Raw genomic sequence first — 16,218 nt, 5'->3', positions numbered from 1 at the left:
TGAGTTTTTCACCTGCATAAGATGTGCATTGATCATGTAGTTTCATAGTGTCATTCGTTGGTTTGTATTGACCGTCTATAGTAAAGCATGTCGTCCTATACCTGTGTAGAAATTTTCGGTTTATTCGATACATATGGCATGATATGACTTCTGTCTGTAATCTAAGAACCAACACTTCCTTTGAAGAAACTATATATCCCACAATCCCTGGTGGTCCCAGTATAGTGCAAGTGAAAGCAATTAACAAAGCTTACCGTGCTGAAAGATGTGTTTTTTTTTTTTTTTTTTCCATACATTTTTGACGCAACACAAAGAAATGGCTGGGAATGCACTTGTTCCTTTAGTATAAAAGGACAAGGTAGGTGTGTTAATGCATGGACATAAGGCAATCGATCAGCCACAGCCCTACAATTACAGCCGCAACATTACAAGGTATGGCAAACAAATTGCACAAGGAATATATCTAGGGCCAAATTAAATCACCTGAGGGCCACAGGACAAGTTTTCATATCCCATGGGGGTTGCATGCAAACTTTTTTTTTTTTCCCCCCCATCACTGGTGTCAGCGGACGCACTATTAACCCCCAGCACTGGTGTCAGCGAACGCACTATTAACCCCCAGCACTGGTGTCGGCGGACGCACTATTAACCCCCCCAGCACTGGTGTCGGCGAACACACTATTAACCCCCAGCACTGGTGTCGGCAGACGCACTATTAACCCCCAGCACTGGTGTCGGCAGACGCACTATTAACCCCCAGCACTGGTGTCGGCAGACGCACTATTAACCCCCAGCACTGGTGTCGGCAGACGCACTATTAACCCCCCAGCACTGGTGTCGTCGGACGCACCATTAACCCCCCCCCAGCACTAGTGTCGTCGGACGCACCATTAACCCCCCCAGCACTGGTGTCGTCGGACGCACCATTAACCCCCCCAGCACTGGTGTCGTCGGACGCACCATTAACCCCCCCCCCCCCCCCCCCAGCACTGGTGTCGTCGGACGCACCATTAACCCCCCCCCCCCCCCCAGCACTGGTGTCGTCGGACGCACCATTAACCCCCCCCAGCACTGGTGTCGTCGGACGCACCATTAACCCCCCCCAGCACTGGTGTCGTCGGACGCACCATTAACCCCCCCCCAGCACTGGTGTCGTCGGACGCACCATTAACCCCCCCCCCACCAGCACTGGTGTCGTCGGACGCACCATTAACCCCCCCCCAGCACTGGTGTCGTCAGACGCACCATTAACCCCCCCCCAGCACTGGTGTCGTCGGACGCACCATTAACCCCCCCAGCACTGGTGTCGTCGGACGCACCATTAACCCCCCCCCAGCACTGGTGTCGTCGGACGCACCATTAACCCCCCCCCCAGCACTGGTGTCGTCGGGCGCACCATTAACCCCCCCCCCCCAGCACTGGTGTCGTCGGGCGCACCATTAACCCCCCCCCCCAGCACTGGTGTCGTCGGGCGCACCATTACCCCCCCCCCCCCCAGCACTGGTGTCGTCGGGCGCACCATTAACCCCCCCCCCCAGCACTGGTGTCGTCGGGCGCACCATTAACCCCCCCCCCCCAGCACTGGTGTCGTCGGGCGCACCATTAACCCCCCCCAGCACTGGTGTCGTCGGGCGCACCATTAAACCCCCCCCCCCCCCCAGCACTGGTGTCGTCGGGCGCACCATTAACCCCCCCCCCCAGCACTGGTGTCGTCGGGCGCACCATTAACCCCCCCAGCACTGGTGTCGTCGGGCGCACCATTAACCCCCCCCCCCAGCACTGGTGTCGTCGGACGCACCATTAACCCCCCCCCCCAGCACTGGTGTCGTCGGACGCACCATTAACCCCCCCCCCCCCCCAGCACTGGTGTCGTCGGGCGCACCATTAACCCCCCCCCCCAGCACTGGTGTCGTCGGGCGCACCATTAACCCCCCCCCCCAGCACTGGTGTCGTCGGGCGCACCATTAACCCCCCCCCCCCCCCAGCACTGGTGTCGTCGGGCGCACCATTAACCCCCCCCCCCCCCAGCACTGGTGTCGTCGGGCGCACCATTAACACCCCCCCAGCACTGGTGTCGTCAGGCGCACCCCCCCCCCCCCCCAGCACTGGTGTCGTCGGGCGCACCATTAACCCCCCCCCAGCACTGGTGTCGTCGGGCGCACCATTAACCCCCCCCCCCCCCAGCACTGGTGTCGTCGGGCGCACCATTAACCCCCCCCCCCCCCCCAGCACTGGTGTCGTCGGGCGCACCATTAACCCCCCCCCCCCCCCAGCACTGGTGTCGTCGGGCGCACCATTAAACCCCCCCCCCCCCCAGCACTGGTGTCGTCGGGCGCACCATTAACCCCCCCCAGCACTGGTGTCGTCGGGCGCACCATTAACCCCCCCAGCACTGGTGTCGTCGGGCGCACCATTAACCCCCCCAGCACTGGTGTCGTCGGGCGCACCATTAACCCCCCCAGCACTGGTGTCGTCGGGCGCACCATTAACCCCCCCCCCCCAGCACTGGTGTCGTCGGACGCACCATTAACCCCCCCCCCCCAGCACTGGTGTCGTCGGACGCACCATTAACCCCCCCCCCCCAGCACTGGTGTCGTCGGACGCACCATTAACCCCCCCCCCAGCACTGGTGTCGTCGGACGCACCATTAACCCCCCCCCCCCAGCACTGGTGTCGTCGGACGCACCATTAAACCCCCCCCCCAGCACTGGTGTCGTCGGACGCACCATTAACCCCCCCCCAGCACTGGTGTCGTCGGACGCACCATTAACCCCCCCCCCCCCCCAGCACTGGTGTCGTCGGACGCACCATTATTTCCCCCCCCCCCCAGCACTGGTGTCGTCGGACGCACCATTAACCCCCCCCCAGCACTGGTGTCGTCGGACGCACCATTAACCCCCCCCCCCCAGCACTGGTGTCGTCGGACGCACCATTAACCCCCCCCCCCCCCAGCATTGGTGTCGTCGGACGCACCATTAACCCCCCCAGCACTGGTGTCGTCGGAGGCACCATTAACCCCCCCCCCCCCCCAGCACTGGTGTCGTCGGACGCACCATTAACCCCCCCCAGCACTGGTGTCGTCGGACGCACCATTAACCCCCCCCCCCCAGCACTGGTGTCGTCGGACGCACCATTAACCCCCCCCCCCCCCCAGCACTGGTGTCGTCGGACGCACCATTAACCCCCCCCCCCCAGCACTGGTGTCGTCGGACGCACCATTATTTCCCCCCCCCCAGCACTGGTGTCGTCGGACGCACCATTAACCCCCCCCCAGCACTGGTGTCGTCGGACGCACCATTAACCCCCCCCCAGCACTGGTGTCGTCGGACGCACCATTAACCCCCCCCAGCACTGGTGTCGTCGGACGCACCATTACCCCCCCCCCCCAGCACTGGTGTCGTCGGGCGCACCATTAACCCCCCCCCCCCCCCCCCCAGCACTGGTGTCGTCGGGCGCACCATTAACCCCCCCCCCCCCCAGCACTGGTGTCGTCGGGCGCACCATTAAACCCCCCCCCCCCAGCACTGGTGTCGTCAGGCGCACCCCCCCCCCCCCAGCACTGGTGTCGTCGGGCGCACCATTAACCCCCCCCCCAGCACTGGTGTCGTCGGGCGCACCATTAAACCCCCCCCCCCAGCACTGGTGTCGTCGGACGCACCATTAACCCCCCCCCCAGCACTGGTGTCGTCGGACGCACCATTAACCCCCCCCCCCAGCACTGGTGTCGTCGGACGCACCATTAACCCCCCCCCCCAGCACTGGTGTCGTCGGACGCACCATTAACCCCCCCCCCCCAGCACTGGTGTCGTCGGACGCACCATTAACCCCCCCCCCCCCCAGCACTGGTGTCCTCGGCCGCACCATTAAACCCCCCCCCCCAGCACTGGTGTCGTCGGACGCACCATTAACCCCCCCCAGCACTGGTGTCGTCGGACGCACCATTAACCCCCCCCCCCCCCAGCACTGGTGTCGTCGGACGCACCATTATTTCCCCCCCCCCAGCACTGGTGTCGTCGGACGCACCATTAACCCCCCCCCCAGCACTGGTGTCGTCGGACGCACCATTAACCCCCCCCCCCCCCCAGCACTGGTGTCGTCGGACGCACCATTAACCCCCCCCCCCCCAGCATTGGTGTCGTCGGACGCACCATTAACCCCCCTAGCACTGGTGTCGGACGCACCATTAACCCCCCCCCCCCAGCACTGGTGTCGTCGGACGCACCATTAACCCCCCCCCAGCACTGGTGTCGTCGGACGCACCATTAACCCCCCCCCCAGGACTGGTGTCGTCGGACGCACCATTAACCCCCCCCCCCCAAGCACTGGTGTCGTCGGACGCACCATTAACCCCCCCCCCCAGCACTGGTGTCGTCGGACGCACCATTAACCCCCCCCCAGCACTGGTGTCGTCGGACGCACCATTAACCCCCCCCCAGCACTGGTGTCGTCGGACGCACCATTAACCCCCCCCCCCAGCACTGGTGTCGTCGGACGCACCATTAACCCCCCCCCCCAGCACTGGTGTCGTCGGACGCACCATTAACCCCCCCCAGCACTGGTGTCGTCGGGCGCACCATTAACCCCCCCCCCCAGCACTGTTGTCGTCGGGCGCACCATTAACCCCCCCCCCAGCACTGGTGTCGTCGGGCGCACCATTAAACCCCCCCCCCCCCAGCACTGGTGTCGTCGGGCGCACCATTAACCCCCCCCCCCCCCAGCACTGGTGTCGTCGGGCGCACCATTAAACCCCCCCCCCCCCCAGCACTGGTGTCGTCGGGCGCACCATTAACCCCCCCCCCCCCCAGCACTGGTGTCGTCGGGCGCACCATTAACCCCCCCCCCCCCAGCACTGGTGTCGTCGGGCGCACCATTAACCCCCCCCCCCCCCAGCACTGGTGTCGTCGGGCGCACCATTAACCCCCCTCCCAGCACTGGTGTCGTCGGGCGCACCATTAACCCCCCTCCCAGCACTGGTGTCGTCGGGCGCACCATTAACCCCCCTCCCAGCACTGGTGTCGTCGGGCGCACCATTAACCCCCCCCCCAGCACTGGTGTCGTCGGGCGCACCATTAACCCCCCCCCCGCAGCACTGGTGTCGTCGGACGCACCATTAACCCCCCCCCCCCAGCACTGGTGTCGTCGGACGCACCATTAACCCCCCCCCCCCCCCAGCACTGGTGTCGTCGGACGCACCATTAACCCCCCCCCCCCCCCCCAGCACTGGTGTCGTCGGACGCACCATTAACCCCCCCCCCCCCCCCCCAGCACTGGTGTCGTCGGACGCACCATTAACCCCCCCCCCCCCCAGCACTGGTGTCGTCGGACGCACCATTAACCCCCCCCCCCCCCCAGCACTGGTGTCGTCGGACGCACCATTAACCACCCCACCCCCCCCAAGCACTGGTGTCCTCGGCCGCACCATTAAACCCCCCCCCCCCCCCCCCCCCCAGCACTGGTGTCCTCGGCCGCACCATTAACCCCCCCAGCACTGGTGTCGGCGGCCGCACCATTTAACACCCCCCCCCCCCCCCCAGCACTACCCCCTACACTCTCACACACACTCCACAAATGCCCCCCCCAGCACTACCCCCTACATTCTCGCACACACTCCACAAATGCCCCCCCCAGCACTACCCCCTACATTCTCGCACACACTCCACAAATGCCCCCCCCTACACTCTCACACACATGCACACACTCCACAAATACCCCCTCTACACAAATTTAAACCCCTGTCACACAACTAAAGACTTTGCTTAGCCTCTGTGATGGCTCACTTGCCTCTTCTCCTGGCAGTCAGCTGGTGGCCTGATCTTCTGCCTCCCGAGTCTTCTCCTCCTGTCAGGTCCTGGCTTCATTACAGGCCTTGTGGCAGGGCACCCCGAGAGTGCCACAATCTTCCGCCCTGCGGTGGCAGCAGGATCCGGGGCCGGGCACAGCCTCCTAGGTCGATCATCAGTACCTAGGTGTGCGGGCAATCCTCCTTCCGCTCTGTTCTCTCTCTGCTCTCCTGTGCTGTACGCGCTGGGCTGCAGCAGCAGCATGCAGGGGAGAGGAGACGGAGAGAGCTCCCAGCCACTGCGCGCGGCCACACGTGACACAAGCGGGGGCAAGGAATAAACTGGGGGGGCGGGCGATTGTCGTCTCCCCCCACCCAAAGAGACGCCACTTTACCTGACATCACAGGCACTTCAGGCCCCCCCCCCCCTCCTCAGCGGTGCCTGGATCGGCCCTGCCTGTGGGCCATTTGGAACCGGTCCGCAGGCCGGTACTTTGAGACCCCTGATCTAGACTAAAACAACTAAAAATTTTAAAGTGTACAATGCCTTTAAAGAAAACTTTTTTTTTTTCTAACCCGTAAAGTTAATTTCTTGGAGAAAATCACAGGACGCAGGTCCCTTCCCTTCTTGTTTTGCTCCGATATTGCTGACAAAAGTGAGGCAGTATCCTATGATGAAATCCCAAGAAAGATTTTATACAAGTGAAAATACTGTCTTTCGTGGTTTGCACTAGAGGTCGACCGATATATCGGCCAGCCGATATATCGGCCGATATTTGGTGTTTTTTACTTAATCGGCATCGGCCGATTGTGCTGATAAAAAAGTCGATATAGCTTCAGCGCGACTTGCAATAGAAGTCAGTGTTTAGTTGCCTGTGTGAAGCGACTTCTCCCCCTCTCTGGGCAGCCTGCCAAATCTGATAAAAAGAACCTGAAGGATACAATGTTTACACTTCTGAATGAACTAAATTCCGTGTGTAGAAGTTCTCAGTTTAACCATTTAAAGACTAAGGCCTCTTTCACACGGGGCGGATCAGTGATGATCCGCCCCGTGAATATCCGCTTGCTCAGCGGGGATAGCTCCGCCGATCCCCGCTGAGCAGGAAGATGACAGGTGCATCGCTGCACAGTGTGCAGCGACGGACCTGTCAGAGCGCCGCTCTCCCCTATGGGGGGATCGGATGATGACGGTCCGTAGTGTCCGTCGTCATCCGATCCGATCCGAAAACGGAGGGAAAAGTAGGTTTTTCCTCCGTTACACTTTACGGATCGGAGCGGGGTCGGATGTCAGCGGACATGTCACCGCTGACATCCGACGCTCCATAGGGATGAATGTATGTCCGTTTTTCATCCGAAAACGGAAGGATGAAAAACGGACATACGGATCCCCTGTGTGAAAGAGGCCTTAATCTTTTCTGACATTTGTTGCTTACAAGTAAAAATCCAGTATTTTCTGCTAGAAAATCACTTGGAACCCCCAAACATTATATATATTTTTTTTAGCAGAGACCCTAGGGAATAAAATAGCGGTTGTTGCAATATTTTATGTCACACGGTATTTGCGCAGCGGTCTTTCAAATGTAATTAAAAAAAAAAAATACACTAATAAATTTTAAAAAAAAAACTAAGCAGTAAAGTTAGCCCATTTTTTTTCCATCCAGAAGTTTTGATTACCTGTTTTTGTGTATTTAATATTTAAGAGAGGTTTTTTTTATATTTTTTTAATCTAAATTCTACATACAAGTGAACTGATTGGAGGTTTGTTTTGTTTAATAAATGTTTAAATGTAAAAAAATTTCCGTATCACTGAAGGTTGCTTTCACACTGGAGCGGGCATGCATTGACGGTAAAAGACTGCTAGTTTTAGCAGCTCTTTACCGTCATTTTAGCGGCGCTATTCGGCTGCTAGCAGGTCGCTTATAACCCAGCTAGCGGCCGAGGAAGGGGTTAAATGCACCCCTGAAGCGCTGCTGCCGAAACGCTTTGCAGGCGATTCGACAGTGGTGCGCATTCATTTCAATGGGCAGGAGTGGTGGTATACACTGCTCCAAAGATGCTGCTTGCAGGACTTTTTTTAATATCCTGCCAGCACATCGCCTCAGTGTGAAAGCACTCGGGCTTTCACACTGAGACTGCAGGGGAGCCGTTTGACAGGCACTTTACAGGTGCTATTTTTAGCCCAAAAGCGCCTGAAAAACGCCCCATTGTGAAAGGGGTCTAACTGTTAGATTTTATGAGATGAAGGTAAAAAAAAAAAAAAATCGGCCTAATATATCGGCCCAAAAAAATCGGCATCACATATCGGCCATCGGCCACCGCGATTTGTAAATATCGGCATCGGCATCGGCCAGAGAAAAACCCATATCGGTCGACCTCTAGTTTGCACGTCTTTTCAAACCATTTAATGGTTATTAGAGAAAATAATTGAGGGTTGAGGGTTAAATAATTTGCTCTGGGTGTCTTTATCTAATATTACAGCTTACTGATCACGCAAATTTTACAGTAAGATGTATATGCAATCATTTTAAGTAGGGATTCCTTGAAGCCTGAAAATTATTTTAAGGGCTCCTCTGTGCCATAAACGCTGAGGAGTTGGTTATACAAGCCACATATTACAATGGTTTTCTGAGCATTTCTTTTGTCCCTCTACATAGGAAGAACGAGGCGCTTTTGATATTCATGATTATGGCGATCGTCTAGTTTCACAATACAACCAAGTAGGAGAATGGCGCACTTTTGCAAGTCTAATGGCACATCGAGAGCCCTATGAGGTGTGCAGGTACATGCTTGCATCTTTGCAGCTGGTGAGTGTCCTAATACTTTTTAATCTCTAATAATTTGAGTTTGTTTAATTTGCACTTCACATGTGTTCTCTATAAGCTTGCATGCTAATATGTAGTAATAAACAACAAAAATGGTATATACAGTGGTGTAGAAAATGTATAGATGCCAAAAAATCAGAAACATATGCATCTAAAGTGCATAAGAGCTTTGCATAACGCTCTGTGTATTTTAAACCTTTATTTTCATCAAAAGACACAAGAATACTTAGAACGTTGGGTGCTGCCTATAGGGGGGGGTTTGTATACAAGGAAATAAAATTGTGGCCCGCCCTGTATACTTCCTCCTACTCTTGGCATGCCTTGGTCTTTTGCTAGTGTCTTCTACAGCAAAAAGTCTAGCCTGTTTTGCCAGCTGCCTTTTTTTTATTTATTTTATTTTATTTTTTTATTTGTCAATGAAGTCTCTTCATTCAGGATTCCTGTTATATGAGAGCTTAACAAATGTGACAGGTTTTCTTTGAGACACACAAGTCTAAAATATCCTCAGTTTAAATTAATATGAATTTATTGTTGGCCATTATTGGCACCTTTAGTGCAAGAAAGGTCAAGAAAAATACAGTCTGCTGTCTCTAACCATCTCTTGTATCATGTCCTCAGTCTCTAACCATCTCTCTTGTATCATGTCTTCAGTTCTATGACCATCTCTTGTATCATGTCTTCAGTTCTCTGACCATCTCTTGTATCATGTCGTCATTCTCTTACTTACACAAACTGCTAATAGTAATCGCAAAAATTCCATTCGGTGCACCTCTAGCAGACGCGATACAGGAGATGGTCAGAGACTGCAGACATGATACAAGAGATCAATGCAGCCTCACCAGTGTCCATCAAATGCAGCCTCGCCAGTGCCTGTTGGATGCAGCCTACCTGGGCCTGTCGGATGCAGGCTCACCAGTGCCCGGATCAGAGCGGCGATCTCCTGCTGTGTCACTGAGCTGGATTTGAATTTCCCAGCCGCAGTAACAATGTCCCACCTCCTGTGATCACGTCACACTGATTCAATGTCCTGCCATTGGATCAGTGTGCCGTCTATCACAGGAGGCGGGACATTGTTACTGCGGCCGCCTGGACAATTTCAGCTCCGTGACACACGGAGATCGCAGCTCTGAAAGAGGGAGGGGAGAACTGGGGCGCGCCAGGATGACACCCCCGCAATGGGCGGCACCCAGGCAGACCCAGTCTCCTTTTCGGCTACATTATTGGCATTTTTCTTTTGGCTGCATGCCAATAACAGTTTTTGACCGACAATTTTCAGCGGCCGAAATTTCACTGCACCACTACATTATATTTATTAATATTTGCAATAATTAGAGCAGCAGCTGTCCATTAGTAATTTTTTTTTTATGTACACACATCTGTGGCGCTGTTACTTTGATACATTATACCACCAAACCAAACACAGAAGATGCACACAAAACCTGTAATGAGGAAGAATGTGGAGAAGCTGCTGATCACGAGTGAAGCAGAAGTACCAGAAACAGAGTTTGGAAAAGATAGAACTCAAGTTGCTGGAGAACACTTACAACCTGCTGCCCCTGTAGCAGTAGCCAGTAGGCGACACCCTCCAGGAGGAAAGTCCAGTCTGGTCCTGGGCTAAAACTGTGAACAGCTTTGGCAATTTCTTTCATGTGACTATACATGTGTTATTGTTTGAACACATTCTAGATTTGTAGACCTCTTGAGATTTTGATGATTTAATTTGGCAAAATAATCATTTCTATTTTGCCTAGGCACCACAACCGTCACAAACCAAAATGATACAAAACAAGGAATGTCAGCGCTCAATGGGTTGCAATGAAAATAAGTCTCAGTAGCAGCTATGAAAAACTGACAAGTTTATTCAATGGTGTTAATAGGAAAACAAAAATCCACATGCCAGTGCAGTGATCTGGATAATAGGAGGGATATTGAATGAATTAAAAGATCTTATGGTATTGCTGGGGGACCACAGATGGATAAAACCTGGCAGTAAGGGAGGCGCCAATACCCCGCCAAAGGACCCACTCACCGGTGTTCTCTGGGCTGCTTAGCGTGCTGGTGACAAAGGAGGGGGAGGCTGTGGTCGACTTTTGAAAAAAAGCATGCGCCCTCACGACAACAAAGCAGCTTGCGAGTCACGCTGGTTTCCGAGTCCATTCGAACATCACAGCCTCGACCGGCGCTGTAGGTCAGCCACACGTCATTCGTACGAGCCTCACCTGGCTCTGGTCCCCCCTCCCTGCTTCCAGATCTGGATCAGGGCATTTGCACCAGAAATCCAGGAGCAGCCACACACCTGTCCATAGATCGCCAGGGGAGAGTGGCTTGACACCTGTTCGTGGACCGCGACTTCACCTCATTCCCAGTCGGCACACCAGCTGGCTCGGCGAGCTGACTCGTGGAGAACAGCGTTCCACCTTCCCGCGGACCGCAGCCTCCCCCTCTTTTGTCACCAGCATGCTAAGCTGGCCAGAGAACGCCGGAGAGTGGGTCCTTTGTCCGGCTCAGTGTAGCAGGGGTATTGGCGCCAGGTTCTTATCCATCTGTGGACCCCCAGCGATACCGTAAGCTCTTTTAATTCATTCAATATCCCGCCTATTATCCAGATCAGTGCACTGGCATGTGGATTTTTGTTTTCCTATGAACACCAGTGAATAAACTTGTCAGTTTTTCATTGCTGCTACTGAGAGACTTATTTTCATTTTAACCCATTAAGCGCTGTCATTCCTTGTTTTGTATTGCTGTAATCCAAATCTTAATGGGGATTGTCCAGCTGCACTGGCTATAGTTCCCACTGAACTAACTGATTTCATTCACATCCTTGCACGATCCACAGTTTAGCGCTGGTTTAACATTTGCTATTTACAAACCAAAATAATACTGTTCCCCTCTAATGACAGATTATCCATAAAGTAAAATATTTTATTCAATCCAGCTGAGAAAAAGTCTGTTTAAATGTGTAAAGTAACAGAGGTACAAACTGCTGTGAGAATACAGTATTTTGCCAATGGATTTTACAATGCAACAAACCAGTGTGTGCATGTGCCGTTCCCCCCCCCCCCCCCCAAACTAGTGGGGCACACACAAAATGGATGTTTCTGTTCTGCGGTGGTATTGATCGTTGACATTTTTATTTTGTAGAATGTTTGTCATATTGTGGATCTCTGTTTCTCTCAGGTATTGCAAAAGTGAAAACCTTTACTTTTTTTTGTTCCCCCCCCTACCAGGCCAATGATTACACAGTAGAGGTGTCTCAAAAGCCAGGGCTCTATGAAGGTGTAGATACGATGGCCTTGCGACTCCTAAGTCAACAAAAGGCTCATGAAAGATTCAAGACGTACACCGCTCCATCTATATCACAGAATTGACCACCAGTCTCTTCCCTGTGTTTCAAATTCAGCAGTGACAAGTTCATCCTTTTGACAATAGAACACATTTTACCAAGATGAAGTCCAGTTATACCTTTAATCACTTGGCTGCCAGGAAAAAAAAAAAAAAACATAAATGCCAACTGGATTGTTAAGTGGTGTTGACATGAGGGCTTGTATACAGAGCAAAATGCATGCCTACAACTGTTGCAAAATGGACAACTCTTCGACTTGCTAAAATGCAAGCTTTGGGAATTTTACTTTATTCGGAAAACATCTCCTTTGAATAAGTGCACTATCCACCTCAGCCCACTCTTTACCGTCGTGATCAGGTTTTCAATAGATTATGCTTACAAGAAATGCTGCTGCTTCATGATCTTCAATGTGCTACCTGTCTAAAGCTACTTTGCTTTGAAATCTTCTAGTTTTGTGTTCTCACACTTACATCTACCTTTATCTTGGAAAACCATTGGCTGTTGAGTTTGGGCTGCACATATACAAGCGGGAAGAGTGTAACACTATACTGTGTAGGCCCATGCAGCCAAGATCTCAGAAAGTAGTGTTTCAGCTACGTAAAGTCTAATGCAAACAGGATCAAAGTGGGATGAAGGGGAGGTAGTGTCATGGATAGTGCCTTTTTAATGGTTTTATTCTATCAATATTCTGTACATATATATATATTTTAAACTTTTGTATAGTCTGAATTTTTATATGTATAAAATGTATCTGTACACTGTTTGTGCATTTGTTGTAGGTTGTGAATTTTTCTGAATTCTAAGGGTTTCTCTGTGGCCGTTTTTGAAAGATAAAACACACTCTAAATTCTAATGACATAGGGCAGTGATGGCAAACCTTGGCACCCCAGATGTTTTGAAACTACATTTCCCTTGACGCTCAACTACACTGCAGAATGCATAAGCACCATGGGAAATGTAGTTCCGAAACATCTGGGGTGCCAAGGTTCGCCATCACTGACATAGGGGATTGGCACTGCTGGACTAACAGTATTTTGAATGGCATTTAGGACAAGATTACCTAGAAATATTCCATTTTAATTATTTAAGATCACAGTTGCGGAATTGTTCATCTAGGTATGGAGGTCAATGAAAGAGTTCTGACCATGCAAGTCAAGTGTTTTTTTGGTTTGTTTATTTTTTTTGTGATTGAGAGGACCATGTTCTCTGATAGTTTGCCTTAAAATTGAAAATATATTTTGTTTTAATATATATATTTTTTTAAATATCTGCATAGGGGCAGCCATATTTGCTGACCACATATGCAAGCATTGATTCCTGCTTAGCACCTCCTGTACAGTGGATATGCCTTTAAGCCACCTTATTATACATTTACATGAAAACTGCCATTTTATTAAGTGGTATAGTCCGCATAAATTCATTTTTCTGAATGTTGTAAGTAAATACGCATTGGCTTATTTACATCAATAGTTCTGCATGCCCAAATCAGTTTAAAAATGCATATTTGTAATGCATATTTTTTTATTTTGTAATGCAAACATCTGAATGCTCCATATCTGCATGTTTGCAAGTCTGTCTGGTTAAAACAGTGCACTCTCTGATTTAGATTTTCATAGCTTTTATCAGAGGTGTTTAAGCTGGCCAATAGATGTCTTAAAATGTGTCTGATAAAGCAGCAATTCAAGCCCTTGGTTACCCTGCAAGCACCACCTGACTCAAAAAAAAAAAAAAAAAAAAAAAAAAAAAAATCTATTTAAAAACAGATGCAGTCACTGTTCGGGTATTAGCTGTCAGTGGAGATTTCTCTATCCACAATGTTTAGTGTGGACGGAGGAAGCAATTCATTTTTCCTGTTCGGCCTGTGGGGCTGAACAAGAGAAATGGAGCCACGCATGACTACTTTTACTGATTTTGTCTGGTGCACATATCTCCACTACAGGACACTGTACAGTATGTGCACCCTAAAAGTACACTTTAGGTGCTCCTTCAATTTGTCACATAGTGGTCATTGATCTCAGAAAAAAAGTGCTGTGTGGCTGCAGATTTGTTTTTCTTTTTCCACAGTATTTCTTTGCTTTTTTATTTTATTTTTTTAAATCCTCAAATAATAAATTGACTACTATTTTTGCACATTTTTTCCCTAAGTATAATGTACAATTGCTACTGCAATTCATGCACACTGCACATGCCATGTCCTGTTAAATATTCTGTTGATTTACCAGAATGTGTTTTTAAAATCTATACTGGATCATCAAGGGCCAACACAGCTGATGGCACACAAGCTTTTTTTTGTATTTAATCCTTGTAATATTTTAATATTGTGCTATTGATTGCAATATATTCTTTTTATGAAAGCTTTTACACAAGACATTTTGCAGTGAAAAAGACAGTGATTATTTCCCTACAGTTATGTAACAACTGTAGGCATTGGTTACCTCCTTGTTTAGAGTCTGTCAAACTTGCATTATAGTCTGTTTCCCTTTTATTGAGATTTTCCTTACAACCTGTCAGGACTAGAAGTGATGGAACTTCTTTCAAATGGGGACACAGTCAAAACAAACTTTTATTTTAATTTTTTTCAATATCTTAAATTTTCTTTATCATATAAAAAAATTGATAACATACATTTAATCAAAAAATTCATTCTCATCTTAGAATATTTGTTACCAATAACCCCTAGACCCCCCCTCCCCACTGCTCTAGATCTGGGTCCTAGATAAGTATCTACCACTGTATTTCTACCCTTTCCGCTCTCACTCCTGGTCAAGCTCCCATTATTTCTGCAAACCTTGTGTGCTTAAATTTGAGCCATTCCTTCCATTTTTCCTCAAATCCTGCCCATCCCTCCTCCCCATTAAATCTCAAATACTCCACGTAAAAAATATTATCTACGCTATTACACCAGCTCCTCAGAGTAGGGCTCTCTGGGTCCTGCCAATGCCTAGGGATTAGGCTTTTAGCTGCATTCAGTAGTGAGGGAACCAAAGTTCTCTTATATTGGTTGACTTGAATTTTCGTCAGGTGGAATAAACACTCCCATGGATCTTCTTGTACCACCACTTTTGTTATGTCTTTTATTATTTGTATTATTTCTCTCCAGTATAGTCTAATTTTTGGACAGGTCCACCAAATATGGGACATGGTTCTCAGTCCTCCGCACCCCCTCCAACAACACTGCGGGGTCTCCTTTTGATACTTATGGGCCTTGTCTGGGGTTATGTACCACTGTGCTAAGCATTTAAAACTCATTTATATCATTTTGCTGTCCTGTGACATTGCGAAAACCAGTCTCAACATTTTCCTCATCTCCATCTCATTCATCTGTGTCCCCAATTCTTCCTCCCATTTGCCGATGTATGGCGGTTTCCCCATCCCATCTCTTTCCATTAGAATTTTATATATTATAGATATCCCCTTCCTTTAGCTGTGGCCATACAGAGTTTCTCCATTGGTAGCAAGTTGTCTGCTGACTGCACTGGTTGGGGGAGAAATTCAAAGAAATGTTTCAGATGGAAATACCGCCATTCATCTATTACCATCAGGTCGTTTTTTTTTTTTGTTTAAACTCTTGAAATGTGCAAAACCTACCCTTCACCATTACATCCTTTAATTGTGCATTCTGCTTCTTAATCCAGTTACCAAACAGACTACTTTTCCCCAGTGGAAAATAATCAGTGTCTTTTAAGTGGGATGCATGGGGAATTGTATCCCTATTTTTCTTTTTTGTGTATCATATCCCAAATCTTTAATGCTTTTTGTGTCATCTTATGTGTTTTCTCCCCTATATTCCTTAAATGTGCGGGAACCCAAATTTTCTCCAAAGCTATCTTATTTATTGTGTTTTCCAATTCCACCCATCTTTTAACTTTGTTATTTTGTGCCCAATCTATAACCCGTGAAAGAAGAACCACTTTATGATAGTTCTTTAAATCTGGTACCCCCAGGCCCCCCTGTTTTCTGTCTCTAGTTTAATACTTGTAGACTTATTCGTGGCTATTTCCCTTTCCAGGTGAACCTAAGGAGTATCGCATTCAGTGATTTTAAAATATACTTGTGTTAGGGGGATCGGCAGCATCCTGGTATTTATACATAATCTTCGGTAGGAGGCTCATTTTAAATATATTAATTCTCCCCAGCCATGACACGTGTCTTTATGCTATTTTACTCATGTCACATTTGATTTCGTTCAGCATTGGTAGGAAGTTTGAACGATAAAGTGTATCCAGGGACGTAGTGATCTTAACCCCTAAAAATGTTGATTCTTTTTCTCTCCA

At 50.0% G+C, this 16,218-nt stretch overlaps 1 protein-coding gene across 1 annotated transcript in view; it reads left to right on the top strand.

The window, feature by feature from the left end:
* The window catches only part of NCAPH2 (non-SMC condensin II complex subunit H2), a 73,606-nt gene extending 58,603 nt beyond the window's left edge, over window positions 1-15,003 (top strand). Inside the window, exons 20-21 of the mRNA XM_073619259.1 lie at window positions 8,434-8,583; window positions 11,829-15,003. Of these exons, the coding sequence (XP_073475360.1) occupies window positions 8,434-8,583; window positions 11,829-11,969 (291 nt within the window). The 3' untranslated portion in view covers window positions 11,970-15,003. The remainder of the gene's footprint in view (window positions 1-8,433; window positions 8,584-11,828) is intronic.
* Window positions 15,004-16,218: the final 1,215 nt, after the last annotated feature.

This window comes from Aquarana catesbeiana, linkage group LG03, assembly GCF_042186555.1.
Source record: "Aquarana catesbeiana isolate 2022-GZ linkage group LG03, ASM4218655v1, whole genome shotgun sequence".
NCBI classification, from domain to species: Eukaryota; Metazoa; Chordata; class Amphibia; order Anura; family Ranidae; genus Aquarana; species Aquarana catesbeiana.
Note: the sequence above shows the minus strand (reverse complement) of the source record. Positions and strands in the feature narration are given on the sequence as shown.